Source organism: Orbicella faveolata, unplaced genomic scaffold (genome assembly GCF_042242905.1).
Source record: "Orbicella faveolata isolate gen_17 unplaced genomic scaffold, um_ofav_v1 contig_24, whole genome shotgun sequence".
NCBI lineage: Eukaryota > Metazoa > Cnidaria > Anthozoa > Scleractinia > Merulinidae > Orbicella > Orbicella faveolata.
In genome coordinates, this window is record NW_028301552.1 from 27,750,935 (window position 1) to 27,768,743 (window position 17,809).

Sequence of the window (17,809 nt, forward strand, 5' to 3'; positions counted from 1 at the left end):
AATTTAATTAAATCGTTTTCTTGTAAATATGTGTTTATGGTCGTAAAGGTGTTAAGTCATATTCCATGTTTGTTCCTAATATATTTTTCAATACCATGCAGACATTAAAACAAAGGATTTTAAAGCTCCCCCGCTGAAACTACCTACTGACGACGGAACAACAAGAAATAAACGAATTTAAAAAAAATGCTCTACTGACAGGGCCACTTTCGATTGATTAGAATGTAATAGTTAGACTTAAGAAATTATCTGCTGAATTCAGTGAGTTTGTGTTTAAAAAACTAAGAAAATCATGTAAAAAGGTAGTCCACAAATTCTTGATTTAATGACATTACCTCGTGTCAGCTCGTCAGCCAAACAGAACCCGTTTAGCGGAAGTGTCAATTAGCATTGTAGGTCAACATGTTTGCCACAATATTCAAACTTGACGTTTCTTTTACAGAGACCCAACTGCAGTTAAACTGCAATATATTGGATTGTGTCCAGTGTAGACTGCACCGGACATTGGGTCGCTGGCGATGGTTTGGCAGCAGTACAGGCGAATCTGCAGCCCATTTTTGCTGATTCTATGGATTTTCACTCTCTTCAATAACGTCAAAGGAGTTCCAAGCGATTCAGTTGTCACAAAGGCTCGATGTTACGCAAACTGCCTCACTCAGGTAAACTTACCTCTCAATATACTTTCTCAAGAAGTCGTAACGTACTCTTACTAACTTATAAGTCTAAATCAGTCTTCAAATTCTAATCAAGCAACAAACATTTCTTGAATATTCAAGTTTCAGATGGAGAATTTTCTAAAGCTTCTCAAAATTTCTTAATTGTTTTTAATTCATAGGCGACTTTCGAAAGGTCCCATATTATTGATAACTCTGATAAATGAATGCTACAGATTACAGACTACCGTATGATCTCAAGTCTTTTCAAACTCATACAACAAAAACTAGATCGTATGGATATACAACAATCATGTTTAAGCTACCAAACCAAGTCTTATTTCCTCAGCAAGTTTTCACCCGGCTAGATGATCAAATAAGCCGTGCAAATATGCGGTATCCGCAACATATGACGTATACAGGCAGAATAACACCCGGGAACATATTTTCCTCTCTTGACGAACTAAACGTTTGTGAATTAAATCTTCTGAGTTGAAATGAAAATGGATTTGATGTTGCCATTTCATTTAAAACTCAATCATTCTAGAACTTGGCTGAAACGTTTATGATTAATATTGGTATTGTACTTTTAAAGATTAGTATTGGCTGATGAAATTCAGAGTGACCACGAATTTGCAATATCTTTTTCTTCTTTCCGCTGAAACATGAGTCCAAGCTACGACAGGTCTCGTTTATTTCTGCCGGAAAAAAAGTCCTTGTTTTAATTTTCTTTAGGTGCCAAATTAACGATAATTACTTACGTTTATTGAAAGCCGGATTAAGCATTGTGTTTAACGTGGTGTAATTGCAGCGCTTCATTCTTATAAATTAAGAAGCGGATATCAAGAAATGATTATCACTCAATAGAAGCAGTTTACGTACATTTTTTTTGCGTGTACGATCTGAAAAGTCAAAGAAAATACGACCTTCTTGTAAAATTTGCTGAATTAAGCATTAATGGCAAAGTCAGTTTTCATTTACTTGAATACTTTCATGACAAATTTTGAAATGAAATCGTTTTTAACTCTCCTACATTCATTTAAAAAAAATCTATCTAAGTTCTTTAATTTTGGGTAGTTTTATTGAAATCATTTATTGGGCTTAACGAATATTTGCATTTTTGGCAAGAATCGCCTTAAGTTACACCGCTCTATTACAAATACGGTACATTTCGTTTGAACAAGGTGGTTAGCTTCTGCAGCTTGAATAAACAAATGGATTAATAACTAAATTTTAGACACCGATTGCTTAAATACAAGAGTTCACGAACGACCAACTGGGTAATTTTCACATGATAATCTACAATAAATGGGTCAAAATGAAATTAAGTTTTAGGATGTCACTTAATGAGTTTGCCACAAAAGTAAACGTACGGGTTGGTTTCTCGCTTACTGTAACACCTGCTATTTGTTAAAAAAAATAATTGCAATTTTCGCAAATTCGGAACAATTTTAATTTCGTTTGAGTTATTTTGATGATGGAAATTTCCTTGGGACAAACAGCATACATAAATAAAATTACAGCGGAATTTTCTATCCCCTGAATCGTTGTACGTTTTAAACGCAACCAGACTACATTATATAGCGAAGGGCTATGATTTTTATTTGTTAGTTTGAAACATGATAGACTTCATTCATTTGACAAAACATGTAAGCCAAATGTAGAAGGATTTCATACAAAACAGTATGTTTTGTTGTGATTCATTTTACATTCATCCTTGATTTAATATATTTAACTATTTCCGCAGCTAAAGAGTTTCTATAGTTACCTTACAGCTTATGCGGTTGGGTAGTGAGCAAAACGTATATTCCCTCAAAAAGTTATGCACTGGTATTTTCATTTCATGTACATGGTTGAAACTAAGAGCGAATCATCACGAGAACTCGCCCGAGAGGAACTGGTTAAGAATAACGGAAGGAAAGACAACAGCTAAAAAAATTCTAAAGAGTTGTATTTCAACAAACAATGTCTCTCATTAAACATATTTTGACTTCGCCACGCAACCTAATACAATTTTTGTTAAATTTAAAGTGAAAGGATTGATCCTACTCTAGCCATACTGTTCATTTTTTTTCGGTTAAGAACGTTATACATATACTTGCGTCACTACAGCATCAGCCTCCAGGTTACATTGGCTAAGGGTTGTCTACGAAATGGCGTCGTTTTCTCGTTTCTACAAAGCTTCGAAGGAATATTTAGAAATTATATTGGAATACTTAAGTCCTCCAAAAAGAATAGAATGTCATTAAGCGTGAAGCGACTTGCAAACCTCAAAATTGCTGGATGAACAGATGAGCGCGCGTTTCAAATACCACTCATAAGTTAAGAAATGACTAAAATCATTGTTTGAAGGAAATTTACTCAGAACTCTACTAGGAGAAATGACAGCTGACAGGTGACAGATGACAGATAATTCGCCTTTCGGTCTCCAGCCTTATCAACTGTCATCTCATGGAAATCGAAAGCGAATAATCTAAAAACTGCGGGATGAAACTGACTCAAATTGCTTTTGGAATCATTCATCTGTCAGCCAGCCTGTTAGTAGCCACTGAAGAAGCATTTACGAACGACCAAGTTGCAGCTTTCTGCTTGAAGGCAGCAAAAAGTCGTCTGTATCTGTCAGTTTCACGTTCATGTACCAAACCCGTATAGCACTAAGAATTTTTCTTGCAGAATGGAAGCATTCGCAATGAAACCGACATAGCAGCCTTTTTAACTTGGTTGGCATTGCCGAGTAGTTAGCTAGTACTTTTCTCGTAAGTGAGGGTTATCGATTAGTAACGAGAACTTATGTGAAATACAGTTCCCCTCTTGAGGCGGGTATGGTTAGCCAAATGTTGCAAAATTCAACAACTTGGACCTTCATATTCAACAACTTATATTTATGTTCAACAACATATATTTATATTCAACATTTTATATTTATATTCAACGATACGCATTTTCTTTCAACTTCAACCCAAATTATTTTCATTCAACAAAAATATTTGTTCAACTTCAACCAAAAATAATATCATTCAACAAAAACATTTGTTCAACTTCAACCAAAAATAATTTCATTCAACAAAAATATTTGTTCAACTTCAACCGAAAATAATTTCATTCAACAACAATATTTGTTCAACTTCAACCCAGATTATTTTCATTCAACAAAAATATTTGTTCAACTTCAACCAAAAATAATTTCATTCAACAACAATATTTGTTCAACTTCAACCACAATTATTTTTATTCAACAATAAAGTTCCCGGACATTCAAAATAGTCATTCAACAAAATTCCCCGTCCCACCCCCTGAACTACCCCGAACGCTGTCACAAATCCCTAGTGTTTTGGGTACCCAAAACACTGAAAGCGTAAAACTGATGCAAGTGAAATCATCCACGATTCTGCTCAAAACCCATTTATCTTCTTACGAAGCTTTGTCTCAATAAATTAAAGCGTTCTTTAGCTTGATATAAACACAATACGTCTCTGAAAATAGTCGCAATTCATAACAGACTGTCTGATCCGAGTCCGCAGTTATAACGACATATAAAACCGAATTCACGCGCCAAAGATCCTTGTATGAACATGCGCTTGGTGCCTATCGATAACCCTTGAAATGCACGTTATTTAAAACGAGAAAGGCGCTTTCTAAACCTCCGATAGTGCGGCGATTAAAATCAATATGCGAACGAACGGCCGTCACGCAATATGCAGGTCTCAAGCTGTGACCGACCTCTGTATGTGTTGCCTGTCGGAAATAAACTCTGGCTTAGACTTGTTTGTCGCTCTTTCCTTTACCATCCCTCCTAGTGTACGTAGATTTTGCCGGGGAACAGTTCTCTATGCCATGAAATAAGTTTTTTGCTTCGGAGACAAAACCAAAATAAATATAAATAAAGTATATACAAGGCTAATCCTTGGATACAGGGAAAGTCTTAGACTTGTTTATTTCTCGCTCTTTCCTCAACCATCCCTCCTATTAGATTTTGCCATTAAAGCAGTTTTTTTCTTCGGAGACAATTCTATAAAAAATGCAAATAAAGTAGACAAGACTACGTCCTTTGAACACTGGGAAAGTGGGATACTTAAATCCCTGGTGATATATGGGTATCCCTTTCCAATATGCTTGTTTGTTATCGTTTCTTTAATTCAGGGTAGCCAAATCGACCGAGGATTAAAAGGCAAAGCAAACCTTTTATATCTTCATCTTATATATTCCGGTAAAATCTACATATACTAGGAGGGATGGTAAAGGAAAGAGCGACAAACAAGTCTAAGCCAGAGTTTATTTCCGACAGGCAACACATACAGAGGTCGGTCACAGCTTGAGACCTGCATATTGCGTGACGGCCGTTCGTTCGCATATTGATTTTAATCGCCGCACTATCGGAGGTTTAGAAAGCGCCTTTCTCGTTTTGAATAACGTGCATTTCAAGGGTTATCAATAGGCACCAAGCGCATGTTCATACAAGGATCTTTGGCGCGTGAATTCGGTTTTATATGTCGTTATAACTGCGGACTCGGATCAGACAGTCTGTTATGAATTGCGACTATTTTCAGAGACGTATTGTTTTTATATCAAGCTAAAGAACGCTTTAATTTATTGAGACAAAGCTTCGTAAGAAGATAAATGGGTTTTGAGCAGAATTGTGGATGATTTCACTTGCATCAGTTTTACGCTTTCAGTGTTTTGGGTACCCAAAACACTAGGGATTTGTGACAGCGTTCGGGGTAGTTCAGGGGGTGGGACGGGGAATTTTGTTGAATGACTATTTTGAATGTCCGGGAACTTCATTGTTGAATAAAAATAATTGTGGTTGAAGTTGAACAAATATTGTTGTTGAATGAAATTATTTTTGGTTGAAGTTGAACAAATATTTTTGTTGAATGAAAATAATTTGGGTTGAAGTTGAAAGAAAATGCGTATCGTTGAATATAAATATAAAATGTTGAATATAAATATATGTTGTTGAACATAAATATAAGTTGTTGAATATGAAGGTCCAAGTTGTTGAATTTTGCAACATTTGGCTAACCATAGGCGGGCACCAGGGCGCAGGACATTCCACGAGGAAATTATACCACATACCTCAGTCTTTGCTACTGGATTGGCGAGGATACCTCAACGGACCCAGAAACAGACTGAAAAAAAGCGCTTACAATTCGTTTTCTTTTGTCTTTAATATACATTTTATAGTGGCATTAACGTTAAAAAGAGCTGATGTTTCTTTGTCTGATTTTAAACTTAGTTTTTTTACTTGGTGATAATGGTGTATGCTCCAAACAGCAATATCGACCGATTCTACAGAGGCTGAAAAAAGTTTTTTTTTTTTTTTTAATTGAATTGCCTAAATTAAAGTACACTTACAATATACAAACACACAATTTACTTATTCATGAAGCGTTTAATTACGCGAAAGCTGTTTTGGCAGCGGTGTATTGCAACTAAACCTTTGGAAAATAATTTAGAAATAGAAGCACTCCGGCGAGGTATCACTCGTGTTATAGACAAGGAATTCCAGACAAGAAATGAAACACGAATGCGGAAAAAAAGGTAAAAAAATAAAAACAAACAAACAAACAAACAAACAAACAAACAAAAAAAAAACAAACAAATATAGAGCTAAATTTTAATAAAGGCAACTCTAAAATATGTGGATGATAAGATGAAAGAATGCAATCGTTTATAACAGCAACGCTTTTGTGACTGCTCGGGAAAGTGGGACTTTAAAGACGGCAAGTAACTGTCCTTTCAGCGGACCAACAGTTCATTTTCCATTAGCTGTACAATCTCAATTAGCTGTTTATTGGCGGCCTCTCTTTTCCCTTCAATCGATCACGTTAACTGCGACAGTTGGAATCATTTACCAATGAAACACAACAGTTTCTTCAGAAACTAATAACGCCAAGAAGTGTAAACAATATTAATTAAGTAACGTTGGATCAATGTTAAATAGTAACCGCAACCGCTGTTTACAGTCTCTCTCGAAAACTTCCCAACCCCTTAGCTATGCCCAAACCTTGCGAAACGCTTCAAAAATTAGAGATTTCGAGTACAGAACGAGTGCACATGGTATATTTATAACTTGTTCCAGATTGCCTTAATCCAAAAATCAAAATGTGAATGAACCTCGCATTGCGATTACGAAAATCCTAGATATATCTACCCTGTTGTAATTTCAAAACGTGACATAGATCATTTGCCATTGATTGGATGTAATCTGTTAATTAATTTGAATTGTTTGACATTTTGCCAGAACACACCTGCCAATGAAACAGAGAAGACTTGCCAGACGTCAACCTGCAAAGAGGTGAGTGGGTGTCCTTAAAATGGAACACCTACTTTAAAATTAAACAGACCTTTGAAATTACATACGTTGTGATTTTTACAATAACTGTCTAATTTCTTGCGCTAATTGGTTCATTTTTATCATCAATAAGTGTACAGACGGATAAAATTTTAATTTATGCAAGCTTTCAAGTTCAACTTTCAGCTGTCAAGCTATGGACTACGTAGCCAATCAAAAAGCGAGTAAAGCTATTGACAATGTTGGCGTCATTTTGAATAAAATTCACTGTTCATTTTGGGGTCTTGTTATTGTAAAAAACAAATTGACGTCAGCTTTTTATGCATCTGTCCTCTCATTGATGATAAATTTCGCCATAACATTGTCACAGTCACTTTGACAATGTTATGACGCAATTTATCATCAATAAGAGGACAGACGCATAAAAAACTGACGTCAATTTGTTAAATCGATACTGATACCTATTTTCACAGTGCCTTATTCCATGTGGAGTTTCCTTCTCTGACGAAGATACGTGCAAGCGAAGTTGTGTAAGTACATTTTAAATTCTGCATAGGAAAAAAAGATGGCGACTAGCACATTTACCTATAGCTCTTAGCGCACAAAAACCTTAACAACTCTCACAGAAACGAACAGAAAAGTGAAAAGTTCCAACATCTTCCAACCTAGCATACACAATAGGCGATATTCATATTCTCGGTATTGGACTGGAACTAGCTTGCAACTGAGGCTAATGCAGGGAGTCTTTTCAAATGCAAATGACATTAATCTCTTTTTGATGATATCCTCCCGCATGAGCCTCCATTGCAAGCTAGTTCCAGTCCAATACCGAGAATACGAATATGGTCTATTTTGTTAGCGCAAGGACACATATTGCAAAAATATGGCTTTCTTTGTCTTTATTGGGCTGTGTTAGGTTCGAAAGGTACTGTGTTTTAAAATGTACAGCCGCCATCTGTTCTCCTACGGAGGCTTGTTTCAAGTGTAAATATCTGCCACTGTGTCTATGCCCAAACGACCGTCTTCTTAATTATGAACTCGTAAAAGAGGATATCCCTTAAGATATAATAGAGTTATACCTTTGCTTATCCTGTTCCTAAGAGTGATTAAGATATGACACAAAAATGATTAAAAAGGACTGCAAACGTAATTCGGCTGAGCATCTGTTCCCATATGCAGAAATTTCAAATGAAGTGACGAGAACGACAACAACAGCAGCGAAATGCGCCATAGGTGAAGCCAAGTGAAGCGGCTGATGTCCTTAGCTCGTGTTGACAGCTCTCTCCATTATTACGGAAAGGACTTCATTTGTTTCTGTCATAATTCATTCACATCAGCTAAATAGTTTTAGTTAAACTGAGTTTAAAAGTTTTAAACCAGTTACGGAAAAAAAATAGGTCCGTCAAATAAGCTCCTATATGCTACAGTCCTATTTGTGGTTACACCTGAATAGCTGAGCGTATAACACAATACAATTGTAACAATAAACTTGTATTGTATTGTGTATTGTGGAATATTTTCTTAAACCGTCCATTTATGAAGACTGGAACTGTTTTTATCTTTCAGAATAACGCAAGCAGCTGTTTGAAAAGCTGCGAGTTTTTGGCGCAGTTACAGAACTTTTCCTCCATACTGGCTGGAGATGGTTCCTTTCCACCAAAACCTAGCATACCAACAGTAACAAGCAGGAATTTCACCTCAATCTCACTGAAGTGGGATCCTGTGCGCAACACGAGTGGTGCAGTCGTGTACCTAATCGAAATGACCTTTACCGGAGAACAATCTAGATTTTCTCCTAGATACTTGTCAGAGGTAAATTGTCAAGAGAACCTCTTTGTTGTGTTGTTTTGGGTTAGCAGTGCAACACGTTAAGACAATTTCTTTACACTTTTTTTAACACTAAACTAGCGAGCAGTACTCTACGAAATGTAGTCAGTTGTATAACTTGTTTATGTCTGCGACGTTTTCCGTCGAACTAGCGTAGACTTCTTCTTTTCTCGTTCTCGTTTCCGTTCACACGTTCGTCTCTGAGTTCTAGCACCTTTTATGTTTCACGTTTTCGTTTCCCACCTCGTTTTGTTAGATTTTGTTTCATTTTTTTTTTCAATTTTTGCTCTCTTCTTCATCAAGAACCCGTTCTTGTCTTATTTACATTATAGCTCTACTTTTCTTACTCTTTAACCAGGTCTTCGTCAGCTCACAGGCTACAGTCAAGTTTGAACATCCTTGTGTGTATTTGTAATACTTGTTTATGTCTGCGACGCTCTCCGTCTAACTAGCGTAGACTTCTTCTTTTCTCGTTCCCGTTTCCGTTCACACGTTTGTCTCTGAGCTCTTTTATGTTTCACGTTTTCGTTTCCCACCTCGTTTTGTTAGATTTTATTTCATTTTTTTTTTTTAAATTTTCGCTCTCTTCCTCATCACCGACCCGTTCTTGTCTTATTAACATTATATCTCTACTTTTCTTACTCTTTAATCAGGTCTTCGTCAGCTTACAGGCTACAGTCAAGTTTGAACATCCTTGTGTGTACACTAAAAGAAGTCCCTTTAGATCGGAATACACAGATATATTGTTCAGATTCAAAATTGCTGTACTGACAGAAAACTCTTCTGTAAGCTATGGACCGCAAACATCGCAAATAAGTGAGTCATTAAAATTAAATTTATTATAATATTTTTGTACTGTTATGATCAGAATTGATCCATTTAACTGTAATTCCCAAATTCCCAGGTTGCCCAATACCAGTTCTTCGTGGCTCAACATTGAATTGTAATGCTGACCACATCCACTACTTGTCGGTCACATTACTTGCACGGGCAAGGGCACCTGACAGATCGAATGGCTTGACACCATTGCTTAGTCACGGCTTAATTGACCTGTACACCGTCTTTAAAATAAATTACCTAGCAAGCTTTGAAAGCGGGACAATTTTTATGTCTTAAGGTCTTTTTGTGAAAATAGTACTTCATTCCAAGGAGAACACAGGCACTAGCATTCTGTTTTTGCACGGGACGGTTAAGGGTCTAACTATGTACGTAATGGACGCACTAAGCCCTTGAAGTGCTCATTTAACATTTTGTTTTGCATGGGTTTTATTGAAGATGTCATCGCGATGGTTTGTTTAAGTGTTTCTTTCTTAAATTTCCTTGATTAAGAGTCATTCTTTCTTTCAGCCCTTACAAAACCGGATCCTGTGACTAATGTGACACTGGATAGTATATTCTATGACAGCGCCAGTCTTGGGGATAAAATAAAGTTGACGGTTTCTTTTATTCCGCCTAAAGGTAGGTGAAAAAAAAGAACGAATAAAAATGGAAATAAAAAACCAGCATGGGTAGGTGAAGATGCCGAGGTGCAGTTCTTCTCACTGACGCTCCGTAATCCACAACCAAACTTTGGTCTTCGTTCCAGATATAGCCATAGGTTCTCGATTCTAGATGGAAGCCTGTTTTCTCGTAAAAAAGAAGAATATTGAATAACCTAAAGTTAAATTTTCCTATGAAAACAAAAAAATAAAGAGATTTAATAGTCCATCTCCAATGCAAGTTGTCTCAGACATCGACACTAGGATCTCAGGTGAGTGTTTCCATATGTTGCTGAGACAAAACCGAGAGTCATTTTCAAGTGAACGTTTGACAGATACTAGTGCGTAATTTTGAATAAGTAGCTGAAACGTATTTGTTAACAGTTGTTTCGTCCAATTTCTGTATATTAGATCAGAAGGATCTCATTTCACAGTACGGTGCACGCTTTCATGCCGATCCGTCGTGTCAATATGAATCTTTGCCTCGTACGGCGGATAGTAATGGGGTAAGTAAATAATGTTTACTGAGTAACAACAAGTTATTGAAATTAAGGATCGAGCAGGAACGAGCAAATGGACAATTTGCAACAAAGCTTAATATGATTAAGGGCCCGTTAACCAATCTTTTCGAGCCGTTGCTAGTGAAAATTTATGCTCATATAACCTCGTCATTTTAGTTACTTCAGAGTTATTTCATGTGTTTTAACTTTTTCATGATCAGTAACACTAGTGATGACGTCATCAGGCCACGCCCATGGTCATGTGACTAATATAGAAAAAATGCAAAGGCTTCCAGGCAAATTACTTTCTCGAGATTTTTTTGTTGATTTTATATTTTAATTTAAATCCTCATTACGCTATGCATCGATTTTGTTTCGTTTCTGAAAGGTCAGATTTTGAAAGCATTTCAAAATATTGAAAAATTTGTAATTTTCTGAAAAAAGCATGATTTCGAAAAAGAAATGCATAGCTATGTTGCCAACGTTGGCTTTAATCGAAATTCGTCGAAAAAGACTGGATTTAATGAAAAACCGCGTTTCCTTTAGCATTTAAAGAAACCGGAAGTGCGCCCGATATATATTGGAAGTTACCCTATCAGCGCGTGCGCAATTTACGTTACCAGCGCACTTCGGTAAGATCAAACAAAGCTACACGGAGTTAGTTTTTCTCTTTCTATTGCTCTTGTTTTTCTGTCTTTCTCCTATTTTGTCTTTGCTTGTACTTTTTTTACTTTGCCTTTTGCGACACACAAAGAAAAACATCTAAAATGTAAGCGAATTTTCAAGTTTTAGAGTTGTTTTTATTTTCCGTGCTCAGGCTGACGTAAGTGACCGGATGTGAAATTTCACCTCCGTAGCAACGCGCGCGAGCGCGCGCATGAATCGGTTAATGGGCCCTTAAGGTGTTTCACTACAAGTCTGTTTTTTAAAAGACGCTCGATTCAGGTCGTCTGATATGTTAGAAGCTTATTTATAGAGACAGTCTATAACCTGACGCTTGAGATCGGTAAATAAGGCGCATTTCAGGCTGAATTTAATGTCTCCTGTTAAAGTGCCACTATGATGAAATTCCCGATATCCATTTCTTTACATTTTCGTACACATTAGGTCTTTCCTAGACATCTTGCCAAATTTCAATTTTCTACGAACATTAAAACTCCTGGTTTTTGGACCTTAATTTCCGAGAATTTACGGCCGCCATGAATTTTCCTTGTTCCAAGTCTTGATTGAAAATTTGAGAAAATGACGTCATTTTCCCAAAAATACCGCACGGGTTGAAATTATGATAACAATTAATGTAAAAAATTGCACGAATATATGAGCCAAAGTTTTTGTTACTCTTTATGCGAATTGCTGTGCTAATTTTTATTATAATTTCAACCCGTGTAGTATTTTTGAAAAAATGACGTCATTTTCTCAAATTCTCATCCCAGACTTGGAACAAGGAAAAATTAATGGCGGCCGTAAATTCTCGGAAATAAAGGTCCAAACGACATTAGTTCTAATGTTCCTAATAGATTAAAATTTGGCAAGAAATCTAGGAAAGACCTATTGTGTGCGAAAATGTAAAAAAATGGGTATGGAGAATTTGATCATAGTGGCACTTTAAGTGATTCGTTCAGGCCACCGTTGGTTGGTTAGTTAAAATCGTGTTTCTATAATTCGATAACAACAACAACAACAACAACAACAAAACAAGTACAACGAGCTGTTGACGTAATGATAGCGCAAGCAGGGAGAATTAACATTCTGATGATTAGAATAAACAAGCTGTTTACTTTTTTTTCGTCCCGGTATTTTCTAAAAGAAGTAGAAAACATGTTCTCCTTGTTTCTATCGAGTTTTAGTATAAATCTACTAGCGTTCTATCACGAATGCCGTTTTCTGATTGGCTACGCTACTCACTATCTATTCTGTGATAGATAGTGAGTAGCGTAGCAGTGTGCCCTTGTTAACAAAATGACGGCCGCTTCTTGGCATTTTCGAAGTGTCTGTGAAGAGGATTTAGATAAAGGTTTGAACGACTAGTAGATTTGTACTAAAACAATTAGATTATTCGCTCTCGATTTCTATGTGTGATAGTTGACTAGGACTGCGCCCTCGTCAACTATCACGCGAAAGAAATCGAGAGCGAATAATCTAATTGTTTAATAGAAACACGAGTGAAATTTGGGGAACTCGAAAAAGCTGTGCATCATTTCTGCGCAAAATAGCATTTCTCGTTCTCCCAAACTTTCACTCGTGTTTCTGTAACTAGTCACAGTCGAACCTCTCTGATACGGACACCGAAGGAACAGAGCGTCCGTGTTACAGAGGTTTCCCTATTGTAGAGGTCACTATTTTGACGTCACTTTTAAGTCTCCACTGACAGTTTAGAAAACTAACATTTTGACATGTTCTGATGTTGGTATCACTGAATGATAAAGTGTCAATGTTTGTGTAACCGCCAACAGAAAGTGGTGCATGCTGCAAATTATCGACACCTGGTCCCTGGAGTGTCCGTAATAAAGAGGTTAAATTTGTATGAATTTGCAGGTTCGACTGTATAGTTCACCACCAAATTTTTCCCTACTCTTTTTGGTTTAAATTGATCACGTGACGCGATAGAGTTCATCGGTGGAGAGACAATATCAGCCCACAGTGCCCATAAATACCCGGATGGATAGTACTTGTCCGTAAATTTTTTTTTTGGAAAGAGGCTGTACACCTCTTTATATTGATCTCCCCTGCACATCTCGCCCCTATATTGATCTCCATTTAGTGGGTTTTTTTTGTCTGTTTTGTTTGTAAATTTTACATTTGGCTTTCACGCCTTTCATCTAAAAAGTTGAAGAAAATTCAATATGACTTTTTAACTGGGCGTGGAAGAAAATTTAGTGGTGAACAATAGGGGCAAAAGATTGTTTATGTTTCGGAACTATCGGTCTCATAGTTGCCCCTTGGAGATTTGATGTTCATAAAACTAGCATATTTACTCTCGAAGCTTCGCTTCTCAGGCAAATATTTGTTTTAAGAACGTCAAATTTCCGCGGGGTGACTATCAGCCGATAGTTCCTCGACAGAAACACATTGGTTAAATAGAAACATGGAACGTGTTTTCTATTTCTGAAATAAAATATAACCTTACTCCTCACCTAACTGCATTGCCTTGATCACGCAGTAGGTAATATTTATAAGAAAGCCCCAAAATAACATTTTTTCTTCATTTCTATTTGGCAGGCAGAGGCAACTTTATCAATGCATATTTTTCACAAGTCTTTGAAATGCATCCATACGCTTGAAGTAAGAGTCAAAAAGGACATATTTAAGTGTAAAGACATAAAAAAAAAAAAAAAAAAAATCAGGTCTGAACGGGATATGAACCCATGACCTCTGCGATACCGGTGTAGTGCTCTACCAACTGAGCTATCAAGCCAACTAAGAGCTGGTTTCTTTGTGAGATCATAATATACCTGTGGGCGATGAAGAATACAAGTGAACATATGAAAGATCATATATTTGAACTGCAATAAAAAGACATCGTAGTTATGAACACAACTTGAGCAGTTGCGAACTTTATATCTTTCTCCGCAGTTCAAATATGTTGTAGTGTTGTTAAGATGCTCTTGTTCACGTATTAATGTCGACAGCTGATATTACAAGAGTTATTCTTTGGCAGGAGGAGCCAATACACTTCACTGGTAGATTACCTTCCTTTGTAAAAACTTACATTGGCTATCAATTTAATTTATATCACGTATGACCTTGGCTGCTCATTTTCCTAAAGAACTCATATATCGTGTGCTTTGTTACTAGATTCATTCTATAGTTGGGTGCAGTGTGAGTAATGCGACAGTATTTAACTACACTTATCCAGGTAAATACAGCACATATACACACCACCTCAAGCATTCCACTTGACTATAACAATCTTGGTTTTATTGTTTTTGTAATGATGTTCTACTGGTAGAAAACGCTGTAGTCGTATGGAGTAGAGCCCGAATGGCATTACATACCAGTTAAATTCATGTTTTCGTCCCTTTTTCGCTATTGTCGCTTTTTTTTTTTTTGTTGATTTAAAATTTGCAGACTAACTGAGCATTAGTAACGTTGCCCAATAGATAAGGGGGATAAATATCCGTTTATTGCATAACATGATATAACTTGGTCATAGCTTTTACTTTAAATTTAGCAGCCGAATTTAATGATATAATGTATATCTGTGTAACTTCCAGGTTGTCAAAACATCACAGACTTTCCTGAGAGGGAATGCTATAAGTGTAAGTAGTCAATCAATGTCCTTTGATGGTTTGTAGCTAAACGGGCAAACTCAGATCTCTTTCTCAACCGTACAAACAGAAATACTTTCTGAAGGAACCTGAAAGCCATGACAGAGCCTGGTAGGTACATCATTGAATCTACAGTCATGGACAAAAGCAGTTGAGACACTCCCCGAAAAAGACCTGTTTCGTTGAACGGGTGTGTTTCTCAATCTCCAATTTCACATTTCGACCCCTCTCCCCTTTTCAATGTTGTAACCACGTGTCCAAGGAGCATATTTCAACACTGAAAAGGGGGAGAGGGGGGTTTGGCTATCGACAAAAGAGATGTTTTTTGAAACCACGGAAGGACGCCGATAGAAAGCGTTTGTTTTGCTCAAATGTATCAACACTTTCGTCCATGATTGTAGGTCAGTGAGGTCCTAGCCTTCACATCGTGATTAACGAGGCCTAGGTTATCGATGTTGCAGAGTGTTTGTCGGTTTAATCGAGTGAACATTCTTTGTATATCAAATTTAATTGTTATATACAGTCATTCTTTGCCTCAACCCTGAATAACGCTTGACCAAACTCAACTGATGCATAAAGATCTTGACAGAACGGACAAAGCTCTTTTTACGGGCATTGTCACAGGCAATGACAGACAGCTCTATCCACAGTCGCTTTGACAAAGCTTTGCATTCAAACTCTGTGTACATATTAATTGATTGTTGTCATATTTAATCTTTGGCTCTTTTCAGTTGACCCTCCTTACGCCCCATTAAAAGACAGAATGGTAAGTAATGTGACACTCGAGGGACCTATGACAGCGCAACAGGACTATCGCTTTACGGCCGCGGTGACGTGGGACCCTCCAGTTTACCCGTTCAAGGGAATCCACATGTACATTGGGAAATGGTCAAGGGAAGGCGACACTTCTTCTGCTTCTTTTGTTTCTGTAAGTGAAATAATTTTTTCCCATAACATCTCTTTTCATGTAATGATAATTATTTTTGCTCATGTCGTGAGCAAAGCTAACTTAGCCCCGCCATTTCCACGTTGTAAAACAGTTAATACTACCTTTAGCTTTCCATCATCGAGTTACGATCAACTTTTTTTTAATCGTTGGTTAGGAACAATCGGGCTTTGAACAAAGAAACTAATCGGCGATTAGGCTGTTTAATCGTGGATTAGCGCCAATCGCGGTTTTGAACAACCGGGCCCTGATGATGATGATTTTTTTTTTTTTTTTTTTGTGAAAATACATTCTTTATTGATACACATAAACCTATATACAGTACAATGCAATAAACTACAATGTTAACAGTTGCAAAATTAATACATTTATAAGCTATAGTAAATAAAAATAAAGAGAGATTTAATAATAATCATAATGACTTAACCAGAGTAGACCAAATCTGGAGCATCATTGCATGTAAATTTTAATCTAAATCTTCCAGCCTGTACTTAGAGGAGATTTCGCTGACAAAATCTGTGATGTGAAGAGAATTATTGTGTAACTTAATAGTATAGATAAAGTAGCGAGCAAAAAGCATGGTGTAATTAAATTTTTTCAGTAGTTCTTTATTGGCAGGATTGGAAAAAATCCCAAATAAATATTCTTGATTTGACGGTTTGAACGAAGAGTTATTACAGTTGTTGAACCATTGCACCACTTTTGACAAGAAATCTTTAGTAAAAAGACAGTCTGAAAAGGTATGATCTATCGCATCTTGTTCTCCACAATATGGGCAATCACTGTCGTTTTTGATGCCAAATCTACAGAGCTCTTTTTTAGTTACAACGATTCGGTGGAGAAATTTGAAGTGAAATTCCCTCAGCTTATTTTCTCTGGAAACCTGTTTAATCGATAGAAAAAAATTTTCCCATTGTTTTCCACATATCGGCATAGATTTACTCCATTTAGTTGGTCCAGTATGTGGACTATTATTAACTTGTTTGTTCAATAACCAGTAGAAATCCTTTACCTTCGCAGTTTCAAAGTTTACCTTCGTTGAACTATCAAGATCGAAAATTGAGTGGTTTTGTAGAAAGATGCTCTTGGAGAGCGGTTCCAAGTTATTGTTCTTTGTCTTGGCCAGTAAGCTGTCCGGAATAGCACTTCTAACTTGATAGTAATTCAAGAAGTTAGTTTTACATTTATATTTCGCTTTAAAGGCTTGGTATGAGAGTAGCTGACCTTGTTCATCTAACAGGTCACTTATCAAAATAATTCCTTTTGAAAACCACTCTTGGATAAAAAACGGCTTGCCGTCTATTAGTATTTCCCGGTTATTAAATAAAACTGTTTGGCCCAGATTATAATTATACAGAATTTTAAGATCATCGAAGAAGGAGAGCATGTCCTTATAAAAGGTAGGTAATTTCGAATCAAGGAAAGTCACATCATAATTACAGCGCAGTAGAAAGTTTAAGCCACCTAGCCTTCTCAGGAAAAAATCGGGTACTGAATTCCAATTCGAGTTTGCATGTTTCAGCAGACTAGGTATCCATGCCAAACGCATGGCCTTTAACATTAGACCTACATCAGTCATACGAATACCACCTTTATCGGAATCTTGGTAAAGGCCTTCTCTTTTAATTTTGTCCTTTTTCTTGTTCCAAAGGAAACTAAAGAGTTTCCTTTTAACAGTTGTGATAGTATCTTTGGGCACATTGGTGTTAGAGGCTGAATACAGAATTTGTGATAATCCTAAAGATTTAATAATCAAAACTTTCCCAAATAAGGTGAGGCTCCTTGAGCTCCACATATCGAGGTGGGTTTGGAGTTTTTGAATTTTTAAGTTGAAATTGTAGT

The 17,809-nt window shown here is 36.7% G+C and overlaps 1 protein-coding gene across 2 annotated transcripts in view; it reads left to right on the forward strand.

Moving 5' to 3' along the window:
- Window positions 1-17,809, forward strand: part of LOC110065273 (uncharacterized) — a 59,480-nt gene that overhangs the window by 9,614 nt on the left and 32,057 nt on the right. For both annotated transcript variants that reach the window (XM_089292002.1, XM_089292003.1), the window contains exons 2-12: window positions 443-659; window positions 6,898-6,951; window positions 7,422-7,478; window positions 8,515-8,760; window positions 9,429-9,591; window positions 10,123-10,233; window positions 10,665-10,759; window positions 13,973-14,035; window positions 14,549-14,609; window positions 14,968-15,012; window positions 15,753-15,949. In XM_089292002.1, coding sequence (XP_089148128.1) covers window positions 519-659; window positions 6,898-6,951; window positions 7,422-7,478; window positions 8,515-8,760; window positions 9,429-9,591; window positions 10,123-10,233; window positions 10,665-10,759; window positions 13,973-14,035; window positions 14,549-14,609; window positions 14,968-15,012; window positions 15,753-15,949 — 1,233 coding nt within the window. In that variant the 5' untranslated portion in view covers window positions 443-518. The remainder of the gene's footprint in view (window positions 1-442; window positions 660-6,897; window positions 6,952-7,421; window positions 7,479-8,514; window positions 8,761-9,428; window positions 9,592-10,122; window positions 10,234-10,664; window positions 10,760-13,972; window positions 14,036-14,548; window positions 14,610-14,967; window positions 15,013-15,752; window positions 15,950-17,809) is intronic.